The 14,889-nt window shown below is 49.7% G+C and overlaps 1 protein-coding gene across 1 annotated transcript in view; it reads left to right on the top strand.

The window, feature by feature from the left end:
• RabX5 (RAS oncogene family member RabX5) overlaps positions 1 to 14,889 on the top strand; it is an 81,766-nt gene that overhangs the window by 24,502 nt on the left and 42,375 nt on the right. Inside the window, exons 2-3 of the mRNA XM_065440820.2 lie at positions 9,720 to 9,811; positions 12,552 to 12,617. Of these exons, the coding sequence (XP_065296892.1) occupies positions 9,720 to 9,811; positions 12,552 to 12,617 (158 nt within the window). The remainder of the gene's footprint in view (positions 1 to 9,719; positions 9,812 to 12,551; positions 12,618 to 14,889) is intronic.

Raw genomic sequence — 14,889 nt, 5'->3', positions numbered from 1 at the left:
ATTCCCATCAAGACTGAAATGTACCACATTTTCTTTTCACATTAACATGCTTTGTTTAAAGAAACCTCTCAGAAATTTGACGTTAATCTGAGCATTTTTTCCGTGCTTTTGTTCCTTGCGTCGTCGGCTATTTTTGGTACCATTTTCGGGCACGCCGACGGATTTTCGCGTAATGGGAAAAATAATGCTTTCGCATTAATAACAGTTCGCAGCGGTTTATGCTTGTTTACATAACCCAAGAATAATTACAGAAGTATAGCCTAAATTCATTTCGTATAGGCAAAGAAGAATGACATATAAAGCCACGTGAAGGGACATGAACGCGTCCACGGTCTGAAAGCGAAGAAGAAGACGCTGGTTCTTATCTCTGGCAGCGTCGAATCACACCACACGTTCAACGACCCAGGCTTGTGGCAATGCGGGCCCGAGAACGAGCTACCGACGGCGGCCAGCCGATGTTCCGCGGCGCCAACCCCAACCGCGCAGCAGCGCGTCGATTTATGCAACGCTCCGGCGCTATGGCCGCAGGCGCTACCACGGCGGTCGTGGTCTTGCTCATAGTCTACTCCAGCGTGAACAAGGGCTTGCGTCCCCAGCAGCGCACGCAGCACGCCGAACAGAAGATAGGCGGCGGCGCCACGACCTCGGAGCACTGCGACTGGGAGTCTGATCACATCGGGCGCATGTTGGCCTCGACAGCGGGCTACGGCGCCGCCTGTCAGGACTTCTACGCTTTCGTCTGCGACCGGAACCGGGCATACTCGCCGCTCGAGCAGCGCATCATGGAGACGTCAAAGCGCATAGCCCACCACACGGGACGCCGCGGCCCCAACGCGACCGAAACGGCAGCCGTCTTGTACGCGTCCTGCCTGTCCTCACTCGCCTCGACGAAGGTGCCTGTGAGAAAGAATGTAAAGACCATTCCGGCTGCCCTCAAGCTGAGGTTGGTCAACGCGTTAAAGAAGCTCAACACGCCTGTCGCGATCCTAGAGGCGCAGGTATTCCTCTCGCAGGAACGCCTTCCGTCTTACCTGACATTCTGGAGCGACCCCAGCAGAGCTTCAGAGCACTTCCTTGAGGTCCGTGGGCCACTGTCCACGTACCTCGACGACAAAGCCATCGTCGATGTCTTCCTCACTGCCGCCGACTTTCTGAACGTGGCCGACGCTGGCCTTAAGCGTCTCACCGCCAGCGACCTCGCGACGATTGACCGAGAGCTGAAGTGGAGATGGGACTACTCGGGTCGCGTCGAAACCGTGTCCTTCCAAGACTTGGTTGACATCGATCCAAGAGTGACGGAAGAAGACTGGCAGAGGTTTTTCGGCGCGGCGTTTCCGGCGCCTTCCTACCTGAAATCGCGCGTCAAGGTTCGAGGGTTCGAGAATCTAAGGCAAGCGCTGACGGCACTCTTCGAGCGCATGGACCGAATCGACGTCACCGTCTACTCAGTCGCTCACGTTCTCTTGCCTGAAGAAATGCTCGACTTGTACGCCCCCCGCAGACAGGACGCCTCCGTTTCTTGCCTCGGACTTGTCCGGCGCGTCTTTGGCAGCGCGTGGTACACTGCCATGGTACCAGAGATGGCACCAGACACCGTTATGGAAGCCGAACAAACGGTGACATCTGTAGCGATGGACGTTGCCGCAGTCTTGAAAAAGAGGATCGTCGTGAGCACGCTCTTCACCGACTACGCGGACGTGAGCGCCGCCACCGCTAAGCTAAACAACTTGCGGATTGCGGAGAGCAACGCTACGACTTTATCACATCCCTCGGTATCGGGCCTTATGACCGAATCCCTGTGGAGGAGCCTGGATCCTCACAATCTCTACAATAACTTGCTAGCGTTTCGGCGTCTTCACGCTGCCGATGGTTCTTCGGCGTACTGGTTCAGTGAATTCGGCGATCCTACGTCGCCGTTGCAAAAAGACGAGGAATTGGGTGGTGTGGCCGTACCAAGAGCTGCCCTGGCGGCCCCGTTCTCTTGTGGAGACCGCTTTCTCAACTATGCCACTCTGGGCGTCGTTGTTGCCGACAAGATGCTGAGGGCCGTCGGCGGACCTTTCTGCGTCGATCGCGATGGTGGCGACAGCTGTCCCACTAGCGACAACACCACCGCCACGAAGGCGCTCGAAAGCGTCAAAGCGTGTCTGGCCGCCGGTCTGAACGCTTTCGAATGGCCCGTCCACCCCAATGGCAGTCGCGCCGAAAATTCGCGCCTGCTCGATGCCCTGCTCCTTTCCACGGCTGCCTTCCAAGTCGCCCTGGAGGCCGGCCAGGGTGTCTCCCTGGCAAACTTCTTGTCCGATGCTTCGCCAGAGATGGAGATGAGGTTCTTGACGCGGTATTGCCACCACCTTTGCGACCGGCGGCTCGGCTCCGACAGCTTTTCGGTCGGTAGAGGCGCTTCTCTGTGGGCTCGGCTTCGGTGCAACGTGGCTGTCATGAGCTCGCCCATGTTTGGCGCGCTTTTCAAGTGCACGCAGAAACAGCAAGTGTTCCCGACGCGGTGCTCTGCACTATGAACGCATCAAACTGCGCTTTTATATCGACCATGAATTCCTTCACAATTGGCACCCATAAACAAATATGCAGCAAATGATGTGCAGGTGTATTTCAGTTTTTTTTCTTCTCACTTATGGTAATTAAAGAATGAATGCGAAACCAATTCGAGGCCACGACATCCAAGCCTCTTTCAGCCTTCCCGAATGTGACCGTAGGACACGGTATTGCCAAAAGTTCCAAATACGCACTGGGCGTGTTGCAAGATGGTAAGCGGCCGTAATTCCCGATGGCAATAATACCCAGTGACAAGACCCACGGTGTTTCTTGAGTTAGCAATTTGACACCGCGCAGTCGAGCTGATAGATAACGAAAGCGCGAGATGATAGCCTTATCCTGCCCGTAAACGTATTAGTTAATTGTAGAGTGCCGAATGGAAACTTTTTGGTTCCGAGTTCCGGAGCTAAAACGGTGCACTTTCGCTTCAACTCCCGAGCCGAAAAAAAAAAAATCGCCAGAGACACATAACGCTACACTTACATATGGGGAATGCCATTACCCGGTTCTTACACCTCAGAACGTCATGAACGCACTCATGTTATGCACTCATGACGTGGCGCCATCTCCTAGCCATTGGCGTGGCCGTCACGTGCCCTATGACGCACGCACTACGCCACACCTTTACTAAGCCAGAACCGCGGTGCCATCGTGGCGTTGGGGAAGTGTGCTCGTCTCGCGCCCTCGGATGTTCGGGTTCGACTGCCGCCCAGACAGAGATGTGGCAAATTTTCTTTTCAAGGCCATTTATTTACTTTGTTTGACTTTGACTTTCTGATCTTAGCTTAGTGGGGCATGTACAATGTACTTTCGCATTAATAACGCTTCGAACCGGTTTATGTTCGTTAGCATAACCCAAGAATATTTACAGAAAAATGGCATAAATTAGTTTGTACGAAAATGATCGCGTTTCGTCCGACGGGCGAAGCATTGACAGCGATGGCGAGGTAAGAAAAGACGGGCACCGGGGTGAGGGGAGGGAGAGAAGGGGGGGGGGGAGGTCGTTCTACTCCGACGACTGCTGCCTGTGGCGCGCCTGCGCGTGGCTGTGTGGGCTCTATCTTGAAAGTAAATCTGCGATGAGTACAGAGTCTAGGTGCGCTGACGGCTCATAGCTTCGCGTTCCCTGTGTTTTCGCCGCTTTATTCGCGTTGAAACGAGAGGCAGCACGAAGGTCATTTCGCTCGCTGCTGCTGCCACGTCTCCTACCTCCAGCGTTCTTACAGCAAGTTTCCGCGGTCATCGAGTGAGGTGCCTTCATGTTTGCTTGTAGGCGCGTGGCACGATGCTTGTTATTTAGTTAGTAAAATAACGCTTACACATTTATGCGGTCGACAAAGCTACTATCCTTACAAGGGTTTGGGTGCGAACTAGTTGGTATGGGTCATTCATTTTAAACAGCGCAGAAAACACACGGACAAGGAAGAGTGCTGGTCCTGTGCTTTTCCTTGTCCGTGTGTTTTTTTTTTTTTGGCGCTGTCGAAAATGAACTACCATCCTTACTTTGTATAGCTGTCTATTAATTTGCTATTACAATTGATAATTTGCCTTTTGGGCAAAACTGCGATTTTCTTTATTAACTTGCCGTCGATTTGCAATCGAGGGAAAATGTACCTCGAAATTCCATTCCGAAAATTAGGTGTTGCTCTAAACATTGAAAACATTCTCTTCTTTAGGGCATCTACATTGGGTTTTAACCACAGGAACGTACGCATGTCCGTATGCGAGTTCATTTATGACACAAGAAAGAATACTTCAATAATTTACCGATTTATTTTTACTTATTTTACAACATTCAAATTTAGGTGGATTATAATTGACAGTTTCCTTCTAATTTACTCTCCTATGAAACAGTGCACGTTTTCTTCTAAGAAAAGAAAAATTGTCTCTAACATTTGTTTGTCTACTTTAATTCATTGAATAATTTCATCTGTTCCCTCACCTATACTTCTTCCCTCAAGTTTTCTCCACCCGTCTCACCCGTTTTTCACCGCCTGCTTCTTGGCCAATGTCCCGCAGTGGGTACGCGCCATAATATAGGAAGCAAGTGAGCATGCTAATGCGCCCAGCCTATTCGCTAGATCAAAAAGAAGGTGAAGGTCGCTTCGAGGAGCCTGACCTACGTACATACATTAAGAAGTCAGTGCTCACTGAATCTTAGAACAGGAGGTCTCAGCCCCTGTGATAAGCACCTTCTTATTTGGTACAGTTGAATTTCCTTGTGTGAACATTACAAAAGCCAACATAACGTTTGACAGAAATGAAATCCAACTTTGACAGCCCGTACAACACAAAATGTAGGAAAGCTGTATCCAGTTAAAGCCAACAGACAATGAAGCCAGGGAATGGCTTCAATAAGCCAGTCTCGCCCGAAAGGCGAAGCATCAATTGCGATAGCAAATTAGTAGACACTTATACGAAGTAACGATAATACTTTTTCGGCCGCATAAACTAGGAAACATTCGCTTACTAACTCAATTAACCAGCATGGTGTCAACGCGCACAGGCAAACATGAACACATCAAACTCGATGACCGCGGACACTCGCTGTCAAAATGCTGGCGAGAGCAAGTGCAGCAGCAGCAGAAAATATAAGAAAAGAAGATTTAAAAAAAAAGACAGGAACGCATCAGTTCATATTCTATAGCTATTCAGTGAGTCCAGTTTCTTGTAAAAAGCACACTAGTGCTTTTAAAGCAGTTCGTGCCGACGTCGGCTGGGACCAGGGTCTAAGAATTCTGCCTTCCGTAAGGCGATGGTTGTCAATCTCGTCGAGTGTGGTGCTGAGTACTTTGTACATTGAAGCGAGGACAATCACACAGAAGGTACACACAAATCTTTATCTTGTTGCCAATGCGATAGCCGCTTCCTTCTGATCACACGCCAGCACCCGATCGTTGCTTAGCAATCAGGTGCGAGCGTCCACTTGTGATGCCGCGAAAAACGCTGCAGAAGAAATGAACGTGAACAAAAATCGAGAGAATGCCGGCTTCAGCTATGTATTTATAGTCTTGAAGCAAGTTTATGATATAAAAAATAATGAGCCATTCCACTCTGCCAAGGTGGATGACCAGCGAAGCTGTGCAGCACACGACAAAGAAGCGACAAAATTTTGAACAAAGGTACCAACACATTTATTGTCTTGCTCGGTGGTCATCGTTACGAATGGTAAGCACACGCATTTATTTTATGCGTAGCATTTTGCAATCACTCAGTTCAGCCCTTGGACGCGGCCGCGCAGTCACCATTGAGTGTATGAGCCATTGTTCATTGCTGCGCGTCTCATATGTGGGTCTATTCTCCTTTAAGTTTGCTATGTTTGTTATTAAGTTGCTTCTATTTTTTATGCGTTGCATATTGCAATCACTCAGTTCAGCCCTTGGGCGCGGCCGGGCAGCCACCATTGACCTTTAGCGCAACCACGTGACGTGACGTCACGGCAGCCGGAGGAAAAGCTGGGCCCCAACTCGCGCAATATGCAACGCATTCTTGGCTTAACCAAGCTAAGCCTGGCAATTTTTTACACATCCGCGTTCATTCGTGTCATGCATTCGTTACACGCATTCGTTATATATTCGTGTTTTCATTTCGCGATGTATTGAGGCAAAGAATTTGAGACCGAAACCACCGCACCGACCGGCAGTGGACCAGTGCCGTCAGCGCCTTCGCAGAGGTGGGGGCAGTGTGGGAACGCTCGCTTGGTGAGCGGCATTGGAGCCAGCTGTGGAAGAAGACGACGACGAACGAGCGAGCAGCGCGTGGCACGGGCCATTGCTGATGATGATAGTTTTTGCTTCCACAGGTTTGTTGGCGAACACGAAAGATGCACGGAACCCTGGCCATAAACAGCTTCGCTGTAAAAGATCGAGTGGCCGGAAGGAACGTCCCTTTGGTTTTACATATATGCACATATTCTGCCCCGCGAACGAGCTCATTTCTGAAAATTCCTCTCATGCAGATGACGAACGTACCAGCCCATCGGCTGCACATCTATCATCTCATTGTATTTACTTGTCGATGTTACTCTTGATCTTCTGGATTCGCATGCATTCTTCATGTTTCCGTGGCTCTTGTGTCCGTGTTCGCATGAGGGACCTCATTCGAACTTGCCCAGGAACATTTTGTACATTTGTGAACGGCCAAGAAGGCATTTTATTTATTTATTTATTTTTGTATGTGACCTGACGTCGCGGCATACATTCTCTGATTGTTGCTTCTACTATCTCCATCATTTTGAGCAGAGTTATAAAGTCACAGAAGAGGGGCATAGCCGGCACAACATACGGCCAGGAACATACATAATAAACATACAGTTACAAAACAATTAAAATCCGCCGGCTACTCCGCGAACGATTCACATAATGCGGCGAGCAGGAAATGCGAGACGATTGAGGGCGACTGCGCGACGGGACGCACAGCTCTGTCGCCAGCGAGATGGAGATGACGATCTCACTAAATGGCAGGCAGCGGAGGCGAGGTTGACCGGAGCAGTCACGGCTGTGGGCCGAGGTACACATACGACGCACTCGAGTGATAACCTCTGGCTCGACGCGACGCATCATTTGGGTGACGGCGGAGTGGACGCGAGACGTCACGGCCACGCCAGCTTCCCCGCCCTCTGCGCAAGACGGCACCTATATCATTTTGTACCGCGCGGCTTCCGCAATCACAGACATTGTCGTTGTGCCGGCGTTGGCGACGACGACTTTGCGCAACAGGCGGCGTCAGCGCGGGAGCTCTTCTTGGGGGAACACGTGCCTGTCATGCGCGCGGGTTTATTTCTTCTAAGAATGGTCGAAGGGGGCGAGGGGAGGGGGGAGAGGTTGGCCGCGTCGCGCGTGACGTCCTTCGCATAGTATAGCTTCGTGCTGCGGGCCCTCCTCGGTAGCGCAGTGGTTACGTCGGTGTGCAAGTGAGCACGAGGTTGGCGGGTCCGATCCCCGCCGTGGCGCCGTGTGTTCTTTTGATATTATTTTCTTGAGATGGAGTAGTGTACGCAAGGATACAAATGAAACGGAAACAATATTAAGTGGCAGTACGCGTAGTGCGCAGCTTGCATGATTTATATTTTTGAAGAGCTTTACGCATAATTTGGTGCACACTAAAAGTCTATTTTTTTAAAAGACCCACAGGTAATGCCAACGGCCTTGTGAGTGTCGTTTTCGTAGCTCGGAGGTACACATACAGGTTCAGGGGAACGAGCAATGTACGTCCATTTCATTCAGGCTGCCCTATAGTTGTTGTTCCAGCGGACGCGATGAGCGCCAACAGTGTGTCACCGAGAAGACGTATCGAAGATACGCGAAAGTCGCGCTTGTACTCATAGGAGAAAGTCCTGCACAAAAGAATTCGACAGAAATCACATTAGGAATAATGTGATTTCTGTAATTTCTGTTCGTAGAGAACGTGGCAGCCCCCTGTGCCAATTGGATATGAGAAGATGGTGAATTGTACAATATGGCGGAATCTGACTATGTCCGAAATAGCGCCGTATAGATGATTGTCAATGCCAGCGGGAGATTTCTTGCTTGACGCCGCTGTCTATTTGTCTGGAATTCAGTTTAGAATTCATTCAGTTTAGAATCGGCGACGACATTCGAGAAATTTTGACTCAATATAGGCATATATTGCAGCGAGCGTTAATAGGGTAACAGTGATAATACGGTGAAATCAAATATCACACTATTACGCGCGCGGTATCTAGCGTCTCAACGCGCGCACACTGATGAGGTGCGGCGCTGACCTGTTCTTGATGACGTAACGCCGCGCGTGGCTGCAGCCTCCTGCGCCAGCCAATTCCCCCTTCTGTCTATTTCTTCTACACTCGCACTTTTTTCTCCTTCCCCTCACCTTGTTACATCTCTCTACTTTATCGTGCGAGAGCGCCGCCCGTCCGATATTCTAAAGAGCACGAATTAGACGAGTTTAGGCAAAGGCAAGAGGTTTGTTTGATTCGTCTGCGCCACCTGAACGAGTTCACGAGGTGTCGCACCCTACCATTCGTTTCAGCGGTGCAGCACTGGGGACTGCTGAACCAGGCCGTTCGTTTCAAAAGGCGCAGGAAAGGTGCAGGGCTGGTTAATGATTTTACTGCGCCCACTCCACTGTCGATGCCGACTTGGTGCAGGCGTACAGGTGCGAAGCAGTGGCGTAGAAGACGACGCAGCACACGGGCACAAGCGCCGTTAAAATCCCACTTACGCACGTCTGATGTGTCTATGCAAGTGCGGTGTGTATTTACGTCCCAGTAGCCTATCATGCCTGCAATTCAGGACCTCTCAAACATACGCGTTCCGTGCACGTTAATCGGACATAAGATAACGCCAGTACTGCGTCTGCACTTTGGCATTCGTTTCGAGTGTCGCGCTATGCCTGCACCTGCACAATTCCTGAACTTCTCGTGAACCGCCGTGAACTAGATCACAGTGGTGTATGCGAATCGAACGGACCTAATGATTAGGCAAAGAAAGCTTCGGTTGTGTAACTAGTCATCGGTGTTTTCTGAAGTTCTTTGGATACTGCGGAAGCGAGAAAAGAAAGCAGGGTGGTTAACGTGTGCTCGTGCGTACAACCAGCAATTATCTCCTCAGCTAAAAATGGAACAGTGAAATAAAAGGGCTGCCGAAAGTCATTTTCCCCGCTCGTAGGTAGCAAAGAACTGCGCCTGTGTATCATTGCCTCCACTGTATCTGCTCGATCCTTAGTTTTGTGCACGGTCCTGTCAACTTGCACGAGCCTTTACTTTTGACTGCAGTGTTACTGACCTAAATTTTGTGTCTGTGTTGATTTGCTTGTGGTTTTGCACACCGTACAATATTATATTTTTGTTGTCTTTCTTTGTGAGATCCAATTCTTACATATATCCCTGTGTGCACTGACTGTAAATGCGCTCGTGCTTTGCGTTATTAGGCTGAAAGTTAGCGTATTGCACATAATATCGTGATATCTAGTTATGAATAGAGCATGACAGTCAGTGCTTGACGTGGATGATATGGCATCCTGTCGCGATTCTTTTCTGAACTCCAGCAACTAAACATGCGATTGAAGGCAGAATTCAGTTTTTGACATCTTATTTTATAACGCCTGGTCTTCCGTTGTCTATTTTATCGCACTCGCAGTACTTGATGAGCAACCCTATTTATGGTGTATTTGCTGTCGTTCAGGCCTACTCGTACCTGGACACGCCGTACCCGGAGACCGACTTCCCACCGGACATACGCGATGCGTGCCTCAAGCGGAGCTCCGTCGGGGCCGAGTGAGTACGCCTCAGTCATCCCCGGGTGCGCGGCAAACAAAGAGTACAACACACGAATCACTCCACGAATGTTGGCGCTGCTTCTCTGGCGTCGTTGTTTCTCAGAAGTTGTTTCGCAAGTAGGCGCAAAATGTAAGTCATTACTATGGTGCGGCTGAAGAGCCCAGCGACTCCGCGCTCACAAACCCAAGATGGAAAGTTTCAGCATATCCGCAAACTTCTAACCGTTCGCGGTGATCCGGGTTACCAGGTAGGCGTATACGGCAGACAGAGCGCTGGTAGCAACATCTTGTGACGAAGAGTTCGAGAGCACCACAAAGCTATTGCTGCGGTATGCCACGTTCTTCTTGAACGGCTAGCGTAGAGGTTCGGCAGCGAGATAGTCGTTATTGCGCAATCATTTTATGATATTTCTGCGACGAGATTCGCTCACGTGACCCGCAAATTTACCAAACACGTCGCAATCGGACAAAGCGTCACAACAAGTCGCTATACCTACTTCAATTTCGGTACTGCCATCCACGGCTCCCGTAACCCTGGGTGCTATTGCGGACGTGGTCGATATTCCGCCATGTTGTCAAATTTGGTAACGGCGGCATTTTCAGCCAATCAGAGAGGCCTGAGCCGCCCTATGGACCAATCGGAGCTGACAAGATGGCGAAATCGATAACTTCGCAGAATGTGTCAACGTCCACAACAGCGCTCCCCGGGAACCGCAAGCTGTAAGAAGTTTGCGGACACGTCAGAACTCTCCACGTGTCCCTGCGGGGACTTTGGATATTAGCAGGGAAGGTTTCCCCCTCAAGTTTCTCCGCGATGTAGAGCTGGCAGAGCAAATGGGTGAGCAGCGCGGGTGGGCTAAGCATAACGAGGGGGATACAAATAGAATATCGCTAAGCCTTTTGCGTCCCGGATCGATTTCGTCCTCGCTGCCATTCTCAACCAGAGGTTTTACGACGTACTGCCCTACTTAAGCCATGCCGTACTAGGCGAGCGGCGCTCGCGCAGAGTAACAACTGCTCGCAGTATTTGGCCAAGCTCCAGGGTCTGCCTGCAGGTAGCAACAGGCCTTCCTCCATCGCCGTCCGTCCTCACATAAGCACGTGCTAAACACTCGCTGACACCATTTTGTTTATACGCCGTGCAACGTGTCTTTAGAGCAGTTAGGAACTCTACGTGCACAGCTAATTCGTTTAGCTCGCAATACTTATCGCGCAATGTTGCGAGACACGTGAAGGTCCCTACGTATGGGCGACATTTCGACATTGACGTTCTTCACGCCTAAAGGATTCGTTAGGTTGCATTAAACAGTCCTGTTTTGCTCGCAGTATTAAAAAAAAAAACAGTCTGTGGAGGTGTTCATTCGAGTACGGAATTACCCATATTTCTTGCGACTACTATTGGCGATAGAACCATTGTGATATAACGAATTTGTGATAGCTTAGATTTAGCTCTCAGAGTGTTCTTAACGTAAGAATCCGCAAACACGCTCTGAACTATACGTGGACGATGTTTACACAGATTCGTGCACTGCCCCGGCCATTCAGATCTTGCTTTAACTGCCATGCTTCCGCCGCGAACAGATACTACACGCTCTAAAATGGTTTAAAGATTTGTTTATAGGCTTACCTGAGCATTAAAACAATAATCGTCATATGTCTCGCGTGCGTTACTTTTCTTTAACACTGTGCGCTTTCTGATTTCAATGTTAAAGACGGCAAATGCGGCCGACGTAGATGCAGATTACTGTTTGGCAAACGAGAAAGGCAAGTCCCGCAAGACGCAATATCTTCTTCGAATGTACACCATCAGAGTTCCTTCCTCTATAATATCTTGCCCTTGAAACCCCGTGCTTTCACAAAAGTTCGCACTTACGGAGTCATATATATATATATCTTATGACCTGCGCACGCGCGTTGACGGTTGCACATGAGCGAGCACACCTTTCATAGTATGAAATAGGAAAGGAAAAAGAGGAAATGACAAACACAACCTGGCGTTTTGAAACCGAGTACAAGGTGGAAATCGAATCGCACGTATGCAGCGGGACGCGTCACTGCGAGAGTGCGGAAAAGCCGCGCGCGCTCGCTGCAGGTCAATGTCACGCGACGGCACCGCGGCAGTGAAATCGCCTTTCTCCGTGATGCACGCGACGTTAACGACCGCCCGCCCGGCTCAGCGTGCCGCGGGCTGTGCAAGCAGAACGTTGCACGGGGAAAAGACGAGAACGGAAAGAGAAACAGGTTCACCGCTGCGGAGGCGTAATTATGACTCTGCAGCCCGCGAGTCTCGCAGGCACATTGTGCACGAGGTATATACACAATAACATGCGCCCACATTCTACAAGGGGGCAGCGAGCGTTGTCTGCCAAGAAAAGAACGAGAGTGAAAGAAAAAAAAAAACGAGGCGGGAGGTGGGGGGAGGGGAGGCATTTCGTAATAGTCTAGGAGGAGCATTGCCGCAGGCCTGGGATTCCCAGGCCCATCGCTGCGTGCTGGAACGTCAGAATGCGTTCGCCTTTCTTTCTTCCTTTCTATCATTGCTTTCTTTCTTCGTTCCTTTATTTCTTTCTTGTCTTCTTTATTCTTTTCTTTCATCGGTTTTTCTGTTCACAGTGCCAGGACAAATTGCTTTCAGGTCACTGGCTTTATGTACTCTACGTGCTCAAAGTGCCGTGCAGTACAAGGAGTGAATAAGTCATGGCCGTCTCTTTTCTGAATTCGCTTCGTTCCCCCCGCAGGGTCCGTGCAGCCAAGGTGGTGGTGGTCGGCGACGTCTCCGTGGGCAAGACGTGCCTCATCACAAAGTGAGTGCTCTCGCCCCGCTCGTCGAGTCGTGACCGCGGGTCGTTCCGACGCTTTATTATACGCTAGACGTCGGCTCGTTCTACATATTGACCCGGGGACGTCGACACGTGCCTCTCCAGGTCGTGGCGTCGGAGTTCTTCGAAGTCGACTCTTAAAGAACTAAACACCAGTGCGGGAAACGATGCAGCGGGTAACAATGCCGAAAGGCGCGCACAGTGGCGAATCACGCTGGTCTCACCCGTCCACTTCACTTCTACTTGTTTCGTGTCGTGTTTCCTTGCATATTCTAAAAATGGGTTATTTTTTTCTTGCTTTGTCTATTCCTCGACGTTTACCACGAACCAATGGACTCGTCGTTCAGTAAGCGACCTTACTGAGGTCATCATAGATTGCCTGGTCTGTAAGGGCGCGTGCACCATCTTGGATGGATGGATGCTATGAGCGTCCCCTTTGGAACGGGGCGGTGGGTTGCGCCACCAAGCTCTTGCTACTACACTGGTTAATGTCCTACTTAAGTTAAAAGAAAAAAAACGATGAACTCCCTCAACCAAATTTTCTGACTACGTACGGTGAACTTTAATTTCTTTCGTACGTCTCCGCTTTTTTGTCGTTTCCCTAGTTCCACCAATCTCCCAATCGCCTCTTACTAATCTCTATTGCGGACATGTTTACTTTCCCCCCTGCTCTCGCTGAACTCAAGGGCTTCAAGGAGGCCAGTGGTGCCTAAATCGACGGCTTGGCAGATGTCCGTCACATTCTAATGAAACTTGCTCCATCGTTTCCCCAGCTTTACCGCAGCCAAACACATGCTTCTTCTTCCGTCTTATATCTCGCTTTATAGGTGCGTGTTCTAAGGCATCCCGATCTCACTTCGAAAACTAATGAGCTTCCCTTTGAGTTATCATAAATTGCTTCTTTCCTGATTTTGTCTCTTCATCTTAAGTAGCTACTCGTGGCAGGTTTCCTTTCCATTGCCGCCACCCATGCGGGGTGTCTTGCTGTGTCTTCGCAGCGCCACCTATCGGGTGTCGAGTGCCGCGCGTTCCCTTGCGCTATCCAGATGCCTGTTTCGTTCCTGTAAGGCTAAGAAAAAAAAACGCGCAAACGATGACGGACGGGGAAAGACACGGCACGGTTGCTGCACGCGTGTGCCGTACGTCCTTTGCGGGCTGCCTTCTAGTCTTTCCAACTCGCCCGGCTCTCGATTCGTCTCGTTATTGTGTTGTTTCCCCACTGTTACCACTTCGATGCCTTTTTTTTTCGTTTATTCGCTGTCTGTTTCCTGATTAGTTATGCCTCCGCCGCATTTATGTATTTTTAATTCTCTCTCCTATTCTTCCCGCACTATGACTTTTCATCTTGTTTTTATGCGACGCATACTAGCCGCACAACCACGCTCTTCCTTGCTGCGCCGCGCGCGGCCGCGTAGCTACCATATGACGTCATAACAGCTGCAAAAGCGGCGGCTCAACTCGTGCGCTCGCTTGTGGCCGCGTAGCTACATAGCCGGGTCTCAGCTCGTGCGCTCGCCTGCATGAGTTGTTTCGTCGTCTAGCCGAACCAAATATAGCCAAGCAACAGCAGTTCACCAGGCTAAACAGTGGTTCAACAACTAAAAGAAAGGCTACTATGTTTCGCATCCTGGGCTTAACCTTAGCTAAGCGACAGCCATTTTTTGTATTCTCTGTTGATCCGGGGACAAAAGTTTGCGTACCTCGCGCCCGTACAGAATACACTCAATTTCGTCGAATTCAGCGTTACAACAGGTTTTCGGCGATAATATATTTTAGTTGCCCATTCTGAGTTTGATGTTGCGTGCAATGGCGACGGCGAAATTTAGTATTTTCTCAGTACTTTGTTGGTTTGTTTTCATTTCTAGTTACCGTTTAAATAGATATTCATATGTTTTCAAAATTTTTAGGTATAAAAATTTTATACGACCGCAACCCTCATTAATATCAACCGACTTATAACCGCTGCCTTCTTGTCCGTGTCCAAGTGTTGGAAGCGAGCAATGATTAAGAAAAAAAAAACAAAACAGGGAAGCACACACACACAAAAAAAAAGGAAGAAAAAGAAACGCGGTGGTCTTCACTGCGGGAGAAAGATGCTGTCGCAGCATATGAGGTCGGAGCCGAAGTAATCGCTGAAGACTCCTGTCTATTTAAAATCTATTTTCTCTGTGTTCGTTTTTAGCGCATACAAATCCAATATCATTGCATTCGTAATTAATTCAGAAGCCGTGCGAGAGAGAGTGAGTGAGAAAGACAA

This window comes from Dermacentor albipictus, chromosome 2 (assembly GCF_038994185.2).
Source record: "Dermacentor albipictus isolate Rhodes 1998 colony chromosome 2, USDA_Dalb.pri_finalv2, whole genome shotgun sequence".
In the NCBI taxonomy this organism is placed as follows: Eukaryota; Metazoa; Arthropoda; class Arachnida; order Ixodida; family Ixodidae; genus Dermacentor; species Dermacentor albipictus.
Note: the sequence above shows the minus strand (reverse complement) of the source record. Positions and strands in the feature narration are given on the sequence as shown.